The following is an 18,442-nucleotide window of genomic DNA, read 5'->3' on the forward strand; positions in this document are numbered from 1 at the left end:
GTACAGCACTGGCTCGCAATTTTTAAATATTCCCAATTTGCAAACCTTAAAAGGCATAGGGGCATGAGTTATCCCATTGTACTTGTGGCTGTATTATAGGAAGTGCCCCAAGGGTACAGTGGAGGCTTGTCTCCATTTTTTACACCCCAACACTGATGCAAACCTAAGGAGCTCGTCCCCCAGAGGAAATGTCTTTGCCACTTCACCCATGCCATGTTACAGATATGGGCATAGAGGCAAACAGGCCACTGAGACTGATTGTGTACCACATATGATGTAGCACACAATCAGTGCACCCCCAAAATGGCATCCATGGTACGGACCATGAAGATGTAGGGTCCTACACCAGGGGGCAGATTTACAAGCGACTTGTGACATCTTTACGACACTGTTGCGTCACTTCTGTGACACAGCAGCATTGTAAACAATGCGCCACTATGCAACAGATTTACCATGTGACGCATCTTTTGAGATGCGTCATGTTATAAATCCCTGCGCTACATTGTACCTGCGTCAGGTATAATGTATGCAGGGTGGGCGTTCCGTCACAAGGAAGCCCCGTAAAAGTGACGCAGTGAAATCTACAAGATTTCACTGAGTCACATTTACCTCCCCGCTGCTTCAAACCTCATGCCTGCTTGAAGCAGGCTTAAGGAGTGACACAGCATGTTAGGTATAGGGCGCCCCTGAGCATTGCTGGAATTGCGTCGCACTTGCGACACGGCTCCAGCAATGCGCTGCCCTTACGACATAAGATGCAACACGCATCTGACTAACCTTGCGCCACGGTGCATCGCTTTGTAAATGCGACGCATCCGTGGTGGCGCAATGGTATTCCTGCATGTTGCATCTTTACTGGCACATCCCTGCTAATATGCAGGGATGAGCCAGTCCTTGTAAATCTGCCCCCAAATGTCTAACCACAGGCGTGAGCATCCAGACAGCACCGACCTGTGACGAAATACATGACCCCTCCTCAATGTGAGGCTGGATTCAGTGTGCCACTGTTCCCAGTGCAGGAGTGAGTTTGTACCTGCACTAAGGACAGCAATACAGCTCAATGTCCCTGGGCGTGGCTGTTGCAGGCAGGGACAGCATGCCACGTGACGGAATATGGCCCCTATCTGGCCATGCACCTTTTTACCATAGCGATTAATTAATTGATACTCAGTTGAGCATGAAATAATGTACATTAGTAGAATAGCACAATAAATTGATGTTGGTAGATCAGTCTAGGGAAAGGTACTCCTGGGTCCCAATAGACACATTTAAGTGGAATATTATGGCATCACATTCAGCACCATAACAACGCAGAGCATCAGGACAAATGGAAAACTCCAGTTAATATCAGACAGCTCAATATGCTACACATCTCCCTCCTTTTAATTAGACAAACAAAAGTACAGTACATATGACCTTCCACAACAACATGCCTCCAATTCAAAACAATCCTCCAAACAATCATTCAGTGAACATTTCTCTGACAACCTGTGGACAACACTCTAACCTTTCACAGAGAGCTGTGCCTCATAAAGAACTTCTAACTATTTACCTTTTGAAGAGAATAGTTTGAATTGTGATGTATTGTTTTCGGTGCCAAGTGTTAAAAAATCTACTCTACAAAGCTGGATAGGTACCTCAAGGTCCCTGTTACTGGAACAGGAGCAGTGTTTTGGTCTGGCAATTACAATAGTAGGTTACTGTTTGGTGGTACCATTCAGATCATTACTGAAGACATCTTATGCTGTTACAAGACACTGATTAGCTGTGCTCCCAGTTGTTCATTTGGCATGAGGGAGAGAGGGAGAAAATCACAATACAAAAGGCAAATGAGCTACAGAAAAGGGTTCCCATGCTGATATTTCATTCTGGTTTCAGAAGAAGACATCATCAGATCTTTGTACCATATAAGAGCTATGGAAACACCTTGAAGCCGTTTACAAACGTCCAAGATTTATCAATTGAACCTGCCAATTTTTTGTTGACTCTAATCTGTGACATTAATATTGTCGTTGTGCTGTTTTTAAATTAGTCTATTTTTTTTAAGTCTATGCTCAAATAGAGATATCTTCCTGCAGTCTACTTCACTTCATTGTAGAATAGGTATTGGTTTTGTGTATCCGAAAATCTAACTTTAAACTTGAATGTATATATTTTATGGATTTTTTTGGTGGTGCTGGCCTTTCTGCAGGGTCACTGCCTTCTTTGCTGAACCCTTTTTGTTGGCTTTTGTGACTCTGTGCACTCGTCCCTACTAAGCAACGGCAATTTGCTTGTGCACTCTATTTACAAACATGGTAACATTGGCCTACACCTGATTGGTATATTTATTTTACCTGTAAATTGCTAGTTAGTGGTACTATAAGTACCCTGGATCTGTAAATTAAATACTACTTTTGAGCTGCAGCACTCATTGTGCCACCCACTAAGATCGACTTTTAAAACATGTGTCAGGATTCCCATTGCACTCTGTAGTGTAGTTTTAAAATGCCATTTTGATCTGGCAAAATAAAACTTTTTGCCATGCCGAAATATTATTTTTTAACATTTATAAGTCACCCCTAAAGTAAGCCCTAACCTCCCCTAGGGCAGGCTGAATGGTTTTTAAAAAAGTAGGACACGTGTTTAGGTTTTACATGTTCTAACGCTGGGACCTTCCTAAAATCACTTTCACTGTTGTAAGGCCTATCTCTCCAATAGGCTACTACTGGGTTTCCGTACTACATTTAATAAGTGCCCACATCAGCTAGAGGAATGATATTTACAATTAAATGAATTATAATTTTAAATCAAATTTTAAATTTAATCTGAAAATGCCACTATTAGAAAGCTGCCCATAGTCTGCCTAAATCATTTGTGCTTTTCTGCCAGTGTCTTGAGTCATGACTGTGAATGATTCTCCTGTTGTGGGTTGTGAATTCCTTTCAGACATTAAGACCAAGGAAGTGTGAGGAGAAGGGTCTTCCTGACTGGATGGCTGGGGAGGAGCTGTACCCTGCCCTGATTACATTTCAAAAGGACATCAGGGAGCTTGACACCAGGTCTGCGTTGTTTTTTTCACCCTAGACAGTACAGAGCCATGACTTAGGGAAAGGAAAATAACTGACCAGAACTAGTTTTGGAGGTAGGTCAAGGAATTCCGCCACACTAAACCTAGCACCAGATAGAAAACGAGGACCTGGAGAACCTCCAATCAGAACGTTCCTGGACCTGTTGAAGATTCAGAAGAAGGACGGCCCTGCTGCTAGAAGAACCTTCCTGCTGCTTTGAGGACTGCATTGCTGTCTGAAGAAGGAAGATTAAACTTGCTTGCCATGACCCGAGCTGCACAGAGTGACACCAAGCATCTGGTGGACGACCTCCTGTCTGAGCTGCAGGGACACAAAAAGCTTCCAGAGACCTAGCCTGCAACTGCCCAGCTGACCATCACCAACTGGACCTGCATAAGCCCTGCTGCGGCCTCAGCTGGGTTGAGTCCTGATCCACAAGAGGTGTCCCCCAGGTCATTTTGTTCATTTTGGTGTCATTTTATTTATTAAAAATGATGCTATTTTTATAAATTTGTATGAGATTTGCCTTGTGTTGTGTTTTTACATTATTACTGTTTGAGTGCTGCATAAATACTTTACACCTTGACTCCGAGTTAAGCCTGACTGTGCTGCCAAGCTACAAGAGGGTTAAGCACAGGTTAATGTAGTGACTTTTGTGGTTCAGAAGGATTGTTTAATATTTGTGTGGTGCTTCCACCCCTTTCAAATAATATGCAGGTTTTTTTTGCCAACCACTTAATTTGAGATTTTCTTCTTTGGTCCTAAAGTACTTTAATTCATTTTAACTGTCGACATGCCAATCATGCCCAAGGTAGCCTCAGACTGCTTAACAGTCACATTTAAATCAGGGTTGTTGAAGAATCTTGTATAAGAAAAAAAAGTAGTTTCCTGAACATGAGCAGTAGAAGGATTCAAGTTGTCTATTCAAGAGGATGATAAAGAAACTGTGCTCCTAAGAAAGGCAAACACACGAAGAGGATGGAGAGAAGCAAGCAAATTGAACGGACAAGTAAGCTGACCAATGGTAATCATCAGACTGGCCCAAAGCACACTCTAAATATTGATACTGGCCACTAAAAGCTGTCTGTGAGTGAGAACTAAAAATAAATGCTGGAATATTGTGAATCACATGCAAATAATGCCTTCTAGTACTTCTTGTGAAATTAATAAATTACTCATAACTCAGTCCCACTTATTGTGATAAAGATTTATAAAATGGAAAAGTAAGCCCTTTTTCGTATGTCATACACACAGTGCGCATGTTTCCCAAGCCCACGTGTGAGTATCTTCTCCAATCCAGATTTTTGCTTTGCATTCTGAGACTTATAGAGCTGAATATGTAGGGGATCAAGAGTAGTACAAGTCCCAGATTGCAAAGCAAAACTCATGGGCTGAGTGAGCAACTCATACATGGATATCAGAAACTTGAGAGATCTACATACAAAAGAATAGACGAGGCGTAAGGTGAATTATGGTCCAACAATGTGTAGTGAAGACAACCAACTGTAAACCCTCAGAGCTAGTCGCGCGACAACGGGCTGCGAGAGTCATCACATCATAGAATGTCCACGTGCGACATTTAGAAACCTCTTCTAGGCCCTCAGCTTACTGTGTCCGCAGGAGTGTCCGTAGTACCCATCTGGACAACTGCAGCAGCCAGTAACTCTGTCACAGGTCCCATTGTTTAGACAGGAGCACAGTAGATGGCAATTAGCCCCATAGTGGCCTGGGTCACACTCTGCAAATACAGAAATGGCATTTGTTAATCCATCTTTTTGTGAAACATTTAGATTAAACATGAGAAACTTCATAGACAAATAACAAAGGCCCTGATTTAGGGTTGGATGGGAGTGGACTGAGAATCCTCCAGTTTCTTGAGGAAGTGCTACATGCACAGGTGACTCCATTGCTGAAATTACTCACCTAAACCATCTCTGCCAGGGGGCAAATACACTGGTGGATTCTCCTCTTTATCCAGCCCCATCTCCACAAACCACAGAACTTTTCTTCACCACCCCCTGTTACATTTGGCCTAGGCGCCAATTAAAGGCGGGTGAGTAAATTCTGAGCTGTGTGCAAACTACTATTTTTTTCAGGCATCAGTAATCCAAACACTGCAGTCATTACTGTACCCCTGTAATTTGCCCTTGTGTATGTATTTCTGCGGTGAAAGTTATTGAAATTCACTGTGTTTAACACATGTGGTGTATTCCAAGCATGCTGAATTTAGTGCAGAAAGCATCTAATGGAGCAAGTAAGTCCTCATTTTCCAGAGGAAATCCTGCTGGAACCGGTAAATGCCTCACCCATTAGAAACTGACTTGAAATCACAGCTTAAGTGCCAACATGGGCATATTTAAGAGAGTGCATAGTGAAAACAGTAAACAATGGCACCTTCCCTTATTAGCATTGAAGGGGGGATGAAAGGAGATTTTATGTAAAATCTTGTTTAGAAGATCACTGACATAAGTGGCTTAAATAATGTTTTTAATGTGTCCATGCACTTAACTCTTCAGTGCTGCCAGCCTCCACGACCATTGCAAGAATTTTCATTACAAATCTATATATTGTTCTTTCTGTTTGCTTCTTGTATCTAAATTGCTGTGCCATTCACCACCTGTAATGCCAATTTATTGCACATATTCCAACTCTGTTTCATAGAAAGTGCTAGGGTTCTGATATACCAGGGCATAGATATAAATGGTGCAGCAGGGGCAGTGGCACTGTGGCCGAGGGGCATTAGGGGTCAAACCGGGTGTTTGGTTTTCCTCTATTAGGGCCCCAGGCCCTCTTCTATGCCAATGTGTTATACACTCCTTTCCTACACCGGGCACCGAGCCATCTCTCCCAATCAGCTTGGTACTTTCCACCTAATCAAAGCAATCAAATATTGTGGTTTTTAATATAAGAACTTCATCATTTTGAAAAATTAGAAAGGCAGTGGCCCTCACAGTGTCGCCGCCTCTTAATGGTCAGTTAAATATCTTGTTTTACGAAATTAAATTAAATTATAAAGGGCCAGATGTATCAAGGCTTTTGCGACTCGCAAAGGCTGAAATTCGCAGAATTTCGGCCTTTGCGACTCGCAAACGGCCGTTTTGCGATATTTCACATGTATGAAATAATCGCAATTTATTTAATCGCAATTATTTGCGATTCCTTCTTTTGCATAGCATTTAAGGAATCGCAAATTTTGCGATTCCTTAAATGATATGTATGACACATTTTTGGTGTGCGAATTTGTGCAAAAAAATCGCATTTTACCATCAACTTGTAGTTGGTGGTAAATTGCGATTTTTTTCAAAAAAGCCCTAATTGGCATTTGTAAGGGTGGCATGTGACACTCATACATGCCCATAGGGCATGTATGTGTGCCACATGCACACACATGTAGATTTGAGGGGTGCAGCAGGGTGTCTTTGAGACACCCCTGCACCCTTGAAATAATTCTCAAATTGCGATTAGCAAATTGCGAATTCGCAATTTGAGAATTACTGCACAATCATTCCTATGGGCTTCCTGGCCCATAGAAATGAATGGGAAAATTATTCCTTAATTGCGATTAGCAATTTGCTAATCGCAATTAAGGAATTTTAAGGAATCGCTAAAAAATAGCGAAATTCTACATACATACCATTTTGCACTTCTCAAATAGCGATTCCTTAACAATCGCTATTAGAGAAGTGCAAAATGGTTTCTTGATACATCTGCCCCAAAGTGTCTAACTTAATAATAATATTATATTTTGCAAATAACTCTTAAATCCTATGTTCAAACATACAACTTTACGAATAATATAAATAATAAATATAAATATCACATGCTGCTCAATAGTATTGGATAGGATAGGATAACATGGGAAATATTTGAAGAACCTTTATGCATGTTGTAGTGTGTCTATTCTAGGGTATTTGGAATTAATAAGCTAACATAGTACCTTTCTCACAATGAAGTCCTGTCCAGCCCAGCCCACAAGTACAGGCTCCATCTTTTGGGTCACAGACAGCACCGTGTTCACAAGGGCAGGTGCCCTGGCACTTGTGGCCATATCGGCCCCTTGGACAAGCTGTGGTTCAGAAAATGAAACGAACACATGATTACAAATTAATGTGAAAAAGTAGAACCATCTTTTTAATTCAGTTTAACAAGCTATAGTCTTTTTTTCACTCATTTACAGTAAGCTTTTGAAACAGAAATGAAGATTTTAATCTCCTGATGTATGATTTTAAACCGTGGATCCTAAAATGCCCTGGATTCAGATAAATATACACCCCAAATAAGCTGATACGTTTCCTGACACATAGGGACAAAGACACAAATGGCAGGGAACAGGGGTGCTTCATGTGACCTAGAAAATAGGCACAGTCAAGAAATGGTTCAGATATCTAAAAACCAGGCCAGGCCAATAAATGTGTGGATTTATAGATAAGGGGGTTAGAAAAGAAAGGAACTATAGTAAAGAGGCTTTAACAGCAGTAGATATGCACAAGGTTGAAACTGAAATGTGCATATTTTCATATAAGTGCACTGATTATCTTCAATGTGTGTTCACAGCACTGAAACCTGGCAGGCATTCAAGCATGAGTGCATAGTTATAGGTTAAATAAATGTGGAAAAAGACTAATTTTAGCTTACTTTTTCCACAAAACCCAAAATAAATATGGATAAATACAGATAAAATTAGAAAAAAATAAATATGGATAAATACAGAAAAAATTAGAAAAAAATAAATATGGATAAATACAGACAGATAAGACAAAAATACCATGAAACCGGGAGCCCTAATAATAATGCACTGTATTCTGGGATGTTAACCCAGAATGTGGTCATTGGGATATCTACACCTGAATGCAAAAACATAAAGTCCAATCTTTAATTGTAAGTGTGCAGACAATTTATATTTTCTTGAATCGTCTCACCTTGATCACAGCTTTGCCCCATGTAGCCAGGTGGGCAGTCACAAGTTCCTGTTACTGGATCACATTGTCCTTTACCACAGGAACACACCAGAACACAGTCCTTCCCATAGCGACCTTCAGGACAAACTACAGAGAATAAAGATTGAATGAGACCTTCCGGTGATAAGTGCGCTCTACAAGAATATTTGACATGACATGACAAGATGTTAAGACTATTAGACAATTTAATATCAGAGGAACACTCATATTCACTTCATTGTAAACTTTTGAAATCAGTTATTAAATCAAGAAAGTGATGCCCTCTGTGCTTTACATAGAAAACTAGAAACTCATTAAAAATTCCTTAGCAATGTTAACATGACGGATTCCTAAACTTATGTGATCATACAAAATTAAAGAAATTGTGATTGTTCAATTGCAGTTTCTAAAGTGATATCTGTTTTATAAGCATTAACTGGAGTGAATAACTTAATTTCACAATGGTCATATATAATATAGGTTGTCGGAAATACCATTTCTTTATTCCCGTCACCAAGATTACTGATGCCATAATGACTGGTAAGTCTGAGGTGCTGGAATACCAAGGCATTTCAAGGTGAGGCCTGAGACTGGGGAAATATTGCAGGAATCAGTAGGCCCGATTCACAGAACTAACTTAAGAAAAAATCCTAAACTTACTACCATTTTCGCATTCACAGAAGGCACTTACTCATTTTGGTATTCACAGAAGACACTTACTCATTTCGGTATTCACAGAAGTTTGGACTCCTAACTTTAGGACTACTAAATGCCTTCTGTGAATACCAAAAGTCTTAAAATTTGGATTTTTTCTGTTTAGGAGTCCTAAAGTTAGGACTCTTAACTTTACTACTGCTAATTTGAGAAAATACCGAAACGAGTAAGTGCCTTCTGTGAATACCAAAATGAGTAAGTGCCTTCTGTGAATACCAAAATGGTAGTAAGTTTAGGATTTTGTCTTAAGTTAGTTCTGTGAATCGGGCCCAGTGTTTCCACACTAGGTTTCAACAGGCACTCCATATTTTAGGGCTATTTCTGTCCTTAACATTTCTCCTACATTGAGCAGCACAAATATCTGCTGGGAACGTATAGTGACGCAGCTTTTCCGCATTACTTGGAATCCTGATTCTTCTTTTGAGCTCTGTTAGCAGCCAAATTGGGACCAACTCCCAAGTTGGAATGAGGCCAATAATGTATTGGAATATCTTGTTAACTTGACATATCAAAAAAAATTGGTTTGTGACATTTGTACTGTTTTTGAGCAATTACCAATTAGTAAGTACAGATTTCTCAGATTTACAGATCTACAGATCCTGCATGGGTTGACGGAAAAACAGCTGTCAAATCATATTTAGATATTTTTCAGAATTTCTATTTCTTTTACTAGTTTAACAATATAGCTGCGAACACCAGGGGCCTGTTTGCGTGTTGGTTGGCATATTCTGACCTGAGTGTTAACCCTTGTTTACGAGGTCTTAGATATTTAACACATACGATAGTTATCAGACGTGTTCAATACCCCAACCTTCATTAAATTTCGGCAGGTCAAACCTGCCAAAATGTAACTTGGGCAAAACACACATTATTTATTGTATCATGTAGATTTTGGTGCGATAAACATAGAAATCTGCATGTTATTCCCCACAAACTCATAAAATGTACCATTTACTGCTCTCAGTGCACAACATACCCCATGGTATTGTTATTTATCAGGGGCGTTAAATAGCACCTATACTCGTAATCTGGGTCCGAGAGGCATGATAGCCCTCTACATAGTAACATAACAGGGTAATGAGGGTCATATATTTATAACGGAAACACAATAGACCTCTCCTAGGCTGAGGAAAAGACTAAAGTGCAAACTCTGCAACACTTAAACACATGAATATATTTATTAATTTTCATCAAATAAAGTCCATAAAACGTATAAAACAAGACAAAATCATCCAGATAAAAATTCAATAAATTACATCAATATTATTCAAAGTATTTTCCAATATGAAGAGCATATTTTGCCCATTTCATGCCACATTTGACCATTGAAGTTTTAAAATGTATATGAGTTCCTGATATTGTGGAAGAGGAAATAAGGGAAGGACAAGGGTAGGGTGCAGATGCAGAGGAAGTGGCAGGGATGGGGACCAGAACAGGACCCAAAGTAGGGTGTAGCGGACTTGGATGTAGAAGGACAGGGAAGAAAGAGGGGATGATAGGAGGGCAAGGGCAGCAAGCAGATGCATAGGAAGTTGTGGGAAGGAAGAAGGGGGCAGCAGTTCTTTATTTGAACTGGTGCTTGCAGGTGGGACTCACTGGCCCTCATTTTTGGGGACTTCTATATTTTGCTTTAACAAACTTTGATCCAAAGCGCGAGAGAGAAGAACACAAAAGGGGAAATAAAGAAGGAAGAGAAAGATGGAAAAGCAGTGGAAAAGAACCTGCTAGAGTGAAGTAAAGAGTCATGGAGTGTTTGTGGTGGACCAAAGAGGCATGAAGTGCAATCATGACTATGCAAATTGGTGTTCATCCTCCAAACTTCAAAAGTGCCAGACGTGTGCTTCTAGCAACACTTTGGGAACAAGCACTTATTCTTTTACAAAGTCAGAACTGGGGAGTGTAAGTGTAGTAAGCGGAAGGAAAAGGAAAGGGGAAGGAGTCAGAGCAGAAAAGGAAAGAGAAATGATGGAGTAACTACAAGAATGGGAGTGGAGGGAAGGAGTCAAGGGTGAAAGAGAAAGGCAAGAGCATGGAAAGGGATAGGTGGGAAAAAGTCATGGGGGAAGGAAAGGAGGTATAGAAGTGATAGAAGAAGGAGAAAGGAGAGGAGGGTAGGAGTCAAAATGGAAAGGAGGGGTGACAGTGGACACCAGTGGCCAAAGAAGACAAGATATTGATAAATCACATTAGGCTTAGCAAACCAGGTTCAGTCTAAACCAACGGTTCTTAACATTTTGACTTCCTTGGACCATCACTGAATAACGTGAACACTGTAGACCCCAACATAAGCAATTTCTTCAATATGAACCTTCAGAAAATAGTTAGAAATAAGGAAACAAGTATACATCAAACAAATACACAAATTATAAAATATTTCCTTTCATGGAATTACCAAAATCGGAAATTTTATTGTAATGGGAAGGTTGGCGATTTTGAATTTTATTTCTGAAGGACAAAGTGATATGCTAGACTCTATAATATCACTGTCTTTTTCGGCTCCTAATGCATCCTCTATTTTTGTCTGAACATGCAAGTGCTTCAATTTAGGCCACCAATCATCCATACTAGTATATGCTGCAGATGCACTGCTTCCATGATTCAGGCCAAGGATACCAACTCGATAGTTAGCCTACAATCTAACATTCCCTCATATCTACAAAGTGTTTTAAAATGTTCCATTTTACCTTTGGCTTTGTCATGTCTATTCACTTTATTTTCTTTAATGCACAAAGGTAATATGTTACCACTTGGAGAATTTTTTTATGTGAGGGATCGTGGATAAGGATGAATAAAACGTGACCAGAAGTGAAGAAACAGTGGGGGGGAGTAGTCCGGAGAAGTTAAAATTTGTTTAACAATTCTGGATTGAAAGTTTGTTTATAATTGTCAGAGAAAAGAATGAATGAATCATTTCTGATTTTTAGCGATTGAGGGTAAAGAAGTTTTGGAATTCCAGGACTGCATGTTGAGAAGCAAATAAAGGAGATTAAAGATGCAAAACACTGAGAAAGTTTTAAAGTAGATTTGGGTTTCATTTGTGTATTAATTGATAGGAACACCTGTTCCCCAACAGATTTCAGAGAGGGCATCATGTAAAGGTTAAAGAATGTGGTGGCTGGAACTGACCTTCTAGAACACCACAAATAAAGAAAAGTTGGCTTGGAGATGTTGCCATTGATCTTTGCAACTTGTGAGTGGTTAGAGTGAAAAGATTAAAAAACCTTTAGTAAAGATCCTTTAATTCTGAAACATTGATTGTTGAAAGGCACAATTTGTTTTGGAATGATATCATCAAAGGCTGCTGTGAAGTTGAGCAAGTGAGCAAGATAAGAGGTTAATTGGATTTGGTCAGAAGGATGCTTTGCGGTATTTCCTCTGCTATTTCAGTTTAGTGCAGTGGATAAGTGATCTAGAAAGCATCCATTTGATTTCAATCTTGTGGATTGCATGACTTTTTCAGTTAAGGCCAGGGAGGGGGGAATCACTGCAGTGAGGATCTTCAACATTGTCATTTTATTTTCAGGGGCATAATAACTTTTGTTGCTCAGGTACCGATTTTGACATCGCTTATTGTAGAAGAGAATGAGGGCCATATTATCAAGAAAGGGCGATACATTATCGCTGCTTTTATCGGCAGGAAACTGCCGCTAAAGCGGCGATAATGGGCTTGATATTATGCCCTTGTGAATTCCCATAGAAGCCCAGGTTCTGGTGTTAACCTGGGCTTCTATGGGAATTCACAAGGGCGTATTATAAAGCCCATTATCGCCGCTTTAGCGGCAGTTTCCTGCCGATAAAAGCAGCGATAATGTATCGCCCTTTCTTGATAATATGGCCCTGAGTTCTTTGACAGATGAGTATGTCGAGATCTTGTGCTGAGAGGTTTTTTGAATGAAGGTCTACATATGAAGAATCGCTGGTCAAGAGACCCTTAGCGAGAAACATGTCGACCTTTTTTTCACTAGTCTAGACTCGCACCAGGGAGCATTATTTCCCTTCGAGTTTACTCTATCTCTTTTTTAACTTGGAGTAAGGGACCGCTAGAATAAACCTGATCCTGGTACCCTTTACCCCAATTTTAACCTCCAATAAACATCTACAGTACTGGACCCTCACCCGCACTTCACCAATACGGCAGTTGGAAAAAGATCTCTGCCAAAGAGCCTCTCTTTGAGGTGTTGCCCGTTGGGTATTGCACTGCCGACACAACGAGGAGCATTGCCGATGATGAAGCATGACACCTGCAATGGTGTGTGAGGCCATTGTATCCAACAAATTGGATACCCAAGCGTTTTATCACTACGCACGGGTGTCACCAACACCAAACGTCCACCTGGAATAGGAACAGCCGGGTACCTTTTGTATTTCATTACAATTGGGGCAAACACCTAGCTGGACCTTCCACTCCCCCTGAGAGTGGAAAACCTGCCCCACACTGTCTCCCTTCTTTGATAACAACATTTGTTATAAGTCATCTTCTTTATTGGCAATCTTAATTAATTTTAATATTTCATTGAGTTTTGAAAAAAACACGTTTCCCCTTGATGTTACGGGTCATGTGTTCCATTCTTTTCAATTTTCCTTCCATTTTGAATATGTTGTCATTTAGGATGATATATTTGATTGTGATATGCTCCTTATTGGTTATTGCTATAATTGACACTAACTTAGTACACAATCAGCCCTTAGAATGTCAATGGCATTGCAGTATGCTTAAGACAATGGTGACCTTCCAAACAGTTCTGCGGATTTCAGTGTAACCAGAGTCTGAGGAGGGTCGGTGAGATGTGGTGTCAGTAGGGTCAGGATTATACCTTTGTTCAGTGAATGGATCAGACTATGTGAGTTGTGGTTTTGCAGCATAGAACTGAGGGATATACCAATGTAGTTTATATGTGTTCTCCTTCACTATGCATGCCCACTGACCAGCATAAGAATACCTGTGGTATGTAGTGAGCAAGTACTACATCTAGAAGCACCTTCTATTCTATATAACCTTTTATCTTCTAGAGATCAAGGTGTAGAGAGGGGAGGCACTGATATAAGGTGTGAGGAACAATGGAAGGCACATACTTTAGGATAGTTGTGGAGGGTGGAATTGAGTTTTTCCTACAGAAGTTGGAGTTATATTAGCTTTATAATCAGTTCAAAGTGAGGCAAGCAACATGTTTGTATATGCTCACCATGACTGATTCTCTAATTCTCTGCTACACTGGTCCATGGTTCAGGAAGTAATAATGAAAGCATGGGGGTAAGGGTACTATGCATTTCTAGATTTGTTTGTGTCAAAGAAAGGCGATGTTTTATCCCAGGGGTCTGTAAGTGACTGCTCCACTACTGTATCTCTATTCTTATTATCTACTGAATCTCTTGAAACTATCTGATGAAACATGATGCCAATTTTGGTATCTAATTTTCTGCCGCACTCTACAAACCATATACATAAGACACATTAAATGTGCATAACAGAGAAAAATCTTCAGGAGAAGGCAAGTCTTACCTTTGGAGCAATCAGCTCCAATGTATCCTGGAGGACAATCACAGGTTCCTGTCATTGTATCACAATGAGCTCCATTCATGCATTTGCAAGCCTTCTGACAATATGGACCATAAGTACCTTTCGGGCACTCTATGAGAAAATAAAAGGCTTTTTAGAGTATATTTATTTTGCAGAGAACAGGAAAAAACACAAACAGTAATTGCATACTGCACAACAAGGTTACGAGAGTTTCAGGAGAATCGAAAAGGTACTATCAACTGAGGGAAACATTTCTTTCTATGATTTTCTTTCTTTTTTATATAATTCTTATATCAAAGAAATGTAATGTGAGTAATTATATTTTTTGTTTCTGGTGGCAGATAGTATACGGAATAATGAGCTCAAGCCTTTATGGAAAATTATGAATTAAAAATGTGAGGAAAAGAGATTTTAACAGCGATAGTAAAAGTATTCCATACACAAGACACTTGGGGCCATATTATCAAGGAACGGCGATAACCTTATTGCTGCTTTAGCAGCAGGAAACTGCAGCTAAAGCGGCAATAATGGGCTTGATAATATGCCCTTGTGAATTAGAAGCCCAGGTTCTGGTGTTAACCTGGGCTTCTATGGGAATTCACAAGGGCATATTATCAAGCCCATTATCACCGCTTTAGCTAAATCGGCGATAATTTCAATGCTGTTCTTGATAATATGCCCCAAAAAGAGACTTTTAACGACGTAAAGCATTCCGGACACAAACACCACACCTTGTAAATATAAAAGAGAGCGCTATTATCCCTCAGATCTTAATTTGTCCTATTGTTAAAATGGGTGCTCGTTGCATTTATGCCGATTTTTCCATAAATGCTCATGTGTAAATGACCCTTGAGGAAGAAAAGAGTTGTGACTTTCAGCCAAGAGCTCATAGGTTGTAGAAAGTGCAGGATAAATTCGCCATTACTGTAGGTGTAAAGGAAAGTCTCTAACAGGGGCGTTGTGATCCCTCCCCCCTGAACCCCCGGCGCTACACCGTGGGTGGTTTTCTTGGTGGGCCTCCTCTCTCTGCAACTGGGCAGGCAAAGGCTTATAATTAACGTGAAAGGGTGAGTGGGTAAGTGAAAGTATGGATGGATTGATAAATGGATGGATGGATGGGTGGATGGATCAAAGGGTGGATTACTCGATGGATGCGTTAAAGGGCAAAAGGAAGGCTGGATGAGTGAAAAGGTGGACAGATCATGATCATGAGAGAAATATTGGATGGATAAATAGATGGAAGAATGATGAGATAGATGATAGATGGATGGAAGAGTGAGTGAAAGGTATGATGAGTAAAATGGTAAATGGATAGATTAATGAGTGGATGTATGATGGGTGGGGGTGGATAGAAGAGTAAAAGGCTAGATGGATGAGTGAAAGTGAGGATGGATGGATCAATGGAGTGAAAAGGTGGATGGAAGGATGAAATAAGAATGTATGGATGAGTGAAAGGTGGATGATTGGATAGATGGATGAGTGAATGGGGGGGGGCGTGGCTTGGGCGCCGATGGCGATGGTCGCCTGAGAGCTCGGCTCCGGGACTGAGCCCGGGATTATCCTGTTACTCGGAGGCCGCGGGGCACCCTAGCCCCCGCAAATCGTTGTTCGGCCCGACTGGACCCTACTGAGACACCTGGCACAGCCTGGACGGGTGGTGATCCGCCCGAAACTCGAAGTTTGTGGTCCCGAGGAGAGCGACCCAACATGGCGCCCGGACCCCTTTGTCCCCTTGGACGGGACCATTAGCCTGGAAGAACGTCGCTGGTCACAGCGTGCCCTCCGTTCTTTTGTCTTCCTGGAGAGTGAGGAGCTGGACTTTGCCCTGCTGAGACTCTGATATTGGTGATTGCGCCTGGACGGTCGGAAGCCCCTACCATAGTGAACCCCGGCACACGGACGCCTGGAGGCCCTGACGGTGGTGCCGACCCCCGACGCGGCGCTTGGCTGCATCCCCCGATCGACCCGATCCCATGGGAAGCACAACCCCCTGGCGCCACAAAGTCTCTGGTGGTGTGGGTGGCCCTCGCTCCGGATCCTCGTCAACCGGACGGGCCTGCCCGGCCTGGCGCCGAGTCTCTCCGCCTCCTCCTCAGCGCTCTCAGACGACACGGTGGTGGCGCGAGCCGAAACTGTGGAGATCCACCTGGCCCTGGAGAAGAGGATCACCGGCCCTCACCCCGAGGGCCAGCATTCGGGAGAGTTATAGCCGGCGCCCGCACTCGGTGGCACCTTCATCTGAGTCCACACTGTGCGCTTCCCGCGACATGGGGAAGCCGAGAGGGGCTAAGGGGACTACCCCGGCCGCCTCTGACTCGGAGACCCCGGACAAGGAGGGCCATGGAAATCCGGGAAGTGCTGGTGGCGCGCCGCTGCAGCAACAGTTTGATCGCGTCCTGGAGGCGATTGCGACCACACGCTCGGCCCTTCAGCAGGACATTGCCCAGGTGGCGACGAGCCTGGGCCTCCTCAGGGCAGATCACGGCAAGCTGTCGGACAGGGTCAAAGAAGTGGAAGGCTCGGTGAAAACCTTGGAGCCGGCACAGCGAACCTTGGCCGCGACAATGAAAGATGCCCTAACCCGGATTTCTGCCCTGGAGCAGCGAGCGGAGGATGCGGAAGGCCGTAACAGGCGCAACAACATCCGAGTGGTAGGCCTGCCGGAGAAGATCGAGGATGGCGACATGGTGGCCTACTTGGAAGCCTTGCTCCGAGACACGGTGGCCCCGGAGGGCCTATCCTCTTTCTACACCCTTGAACGAGCTCATAGAGTCCCAGCAAGGCCACCGCAACAGGGCCGTGCACCGCGTCCAGTGGTGGCGCGCCTCCTGCATTTTCGCGACAGGGACCTCATCCTCAATGCCGCTAGACATAATGGCCCCTTCAAGGTGGAGAACAGCCAGGTGAACATCTTCCCGGACTACACCTATGAAACCCAACGCAGGCGGTTTTCATTCTTGGCGGTCAAGCGCGAGCTCCGGAGCGAGGGCATCCAATACTCGCTCCTATTTCCTGCAAAGCTCCGCGTCATTGTCGATGACAAGACTCAATTTTTTGATACTCCGGAGGATGCCTGTAACTGGCTTGAACTCTATAGAGCTGGGAAAGATGGTTTCGCCTCCGCATCTCAGCCAACGGCGGAGCCGGGACAGCGACGGCGATCTACGAGGGTGCGGAGTCGCCGGGGCCGGTCGGGCGGCCCTTCTACTGCGGAGACATCGACGGAGCGGAAAGGAGTACTGGAGGTGTTGTCTGCACTGTCTGGTTCACGAGATGATACCATTGCGGAAGAAGAGAACCCTGGTGACGAGGGGGCATCGACGGACTCGGAGAACTCGGTGACAGATAGCATCAGCACACCGGTGATCACGCCGAAATCGGTTGAGGACCTTCTCGATGGACAGGGTTGACGGGGTGAGCTGCATCCTTTTGGGTGGGGGCCCGTAGCGGGGGTGGCGGGAGCCGATGGTTCAGCATGATCTCCGGAGAAGCGGGGGGTGGGGTGCCTTGCCTTTGCCCCGAGGGTTTCCGTTACTGTTTTGGGCTTGCTTTAGTCCTGGTAGCCAGGGCATCGAGGGCCCACTGCCACCACCCAGCCCGCACCTGGCCCTTAAGGCCTTCCTACGGTGGCGACCGTAGGATTAGTTGGGGACGAAGGGTTTTTCCGAGGGCATGGTTTGGATGGGAACTAGATGGAGTTATTTGGGTCCTGTTCTGGGGAGGGTGGGCAGGGGTTTGGTTAACATAAGAGTTGTTGAGTTTTGGTTGGGGGAAATGGCCGCCATCAGTGCTGGGGTGATTGTTGTTCGCTCTTTGTTGGGACCCAGATGGGGAGACTTTGCACGGACAGTATGGGACAATGGCTGACGTTGCTAATGTGAAGTGTATTACTTGGAACGTGCGGGGGCTTCATACCATGTCTAGGCGGCACAAAGTCCACGCTTATTTAGTGCGTAGGGGAATACAAATGGCGCTGCTGCAGGAGACCCATCTGAACAAGGCGGAGGGGGCGGCGCTACAGCGTAGGTGGAGGGGGCAGGTCTTCTACACGTCGTACTCCGCGTATGCCAGGGGGGCGCTAATCTGGATTAGGGCTGGGGTTCCCTTCCAGGTCACAAACTCAGTGGTAGATCCAGAGGGGCGTTACGTGGCCATCTCGGGCACTCTGGGGGGGAGGGACCTGAACGTTTGCTGTGTATACGCACCTAACATGGACCAGATTG

The 18,442-nt window shown here is 43.2% G+C and overlaps 1 protein-coding gene across 1 annotated transcript in view; it reads right to left on the bottom strand.

Moving 5' to 3' along the window:
* Positions 1-18,442, bottom strand: part of LOC147683929 (uncharacterized) — an 879,194-nt gene that overhangs the window by 32,170 nt on the left and 828,582 nt on the right. The window contains 4 exon segments of the mRNA XM_086942580.1: positions 4,660-4,788; positions 6,988-7,116; positions 7,970-8,095; positions 14,202-14,330. Coding sequence (XP_086798706.1) covers positions 4,660-4,788; positions 6,988-7,116; positions 7,970-8,095; positions 14,202-14,330 — 513 coding nt within the window.

The sequence above is a fragment of the Lissotriton vulgaris genome, chromosome 11 (assembly GCF_964263255.1).
Source record: "Lissotriton vulgaris chromosome 11, aLisVul1.2, whole genome shotgun sequence".
NCBI classification, from domain to species: Eukaryota; Metazoa; Chordata; class Amphibia; order Caudata; family Salamandridae; genus Lissotriton; species Lissotriton vulgaris.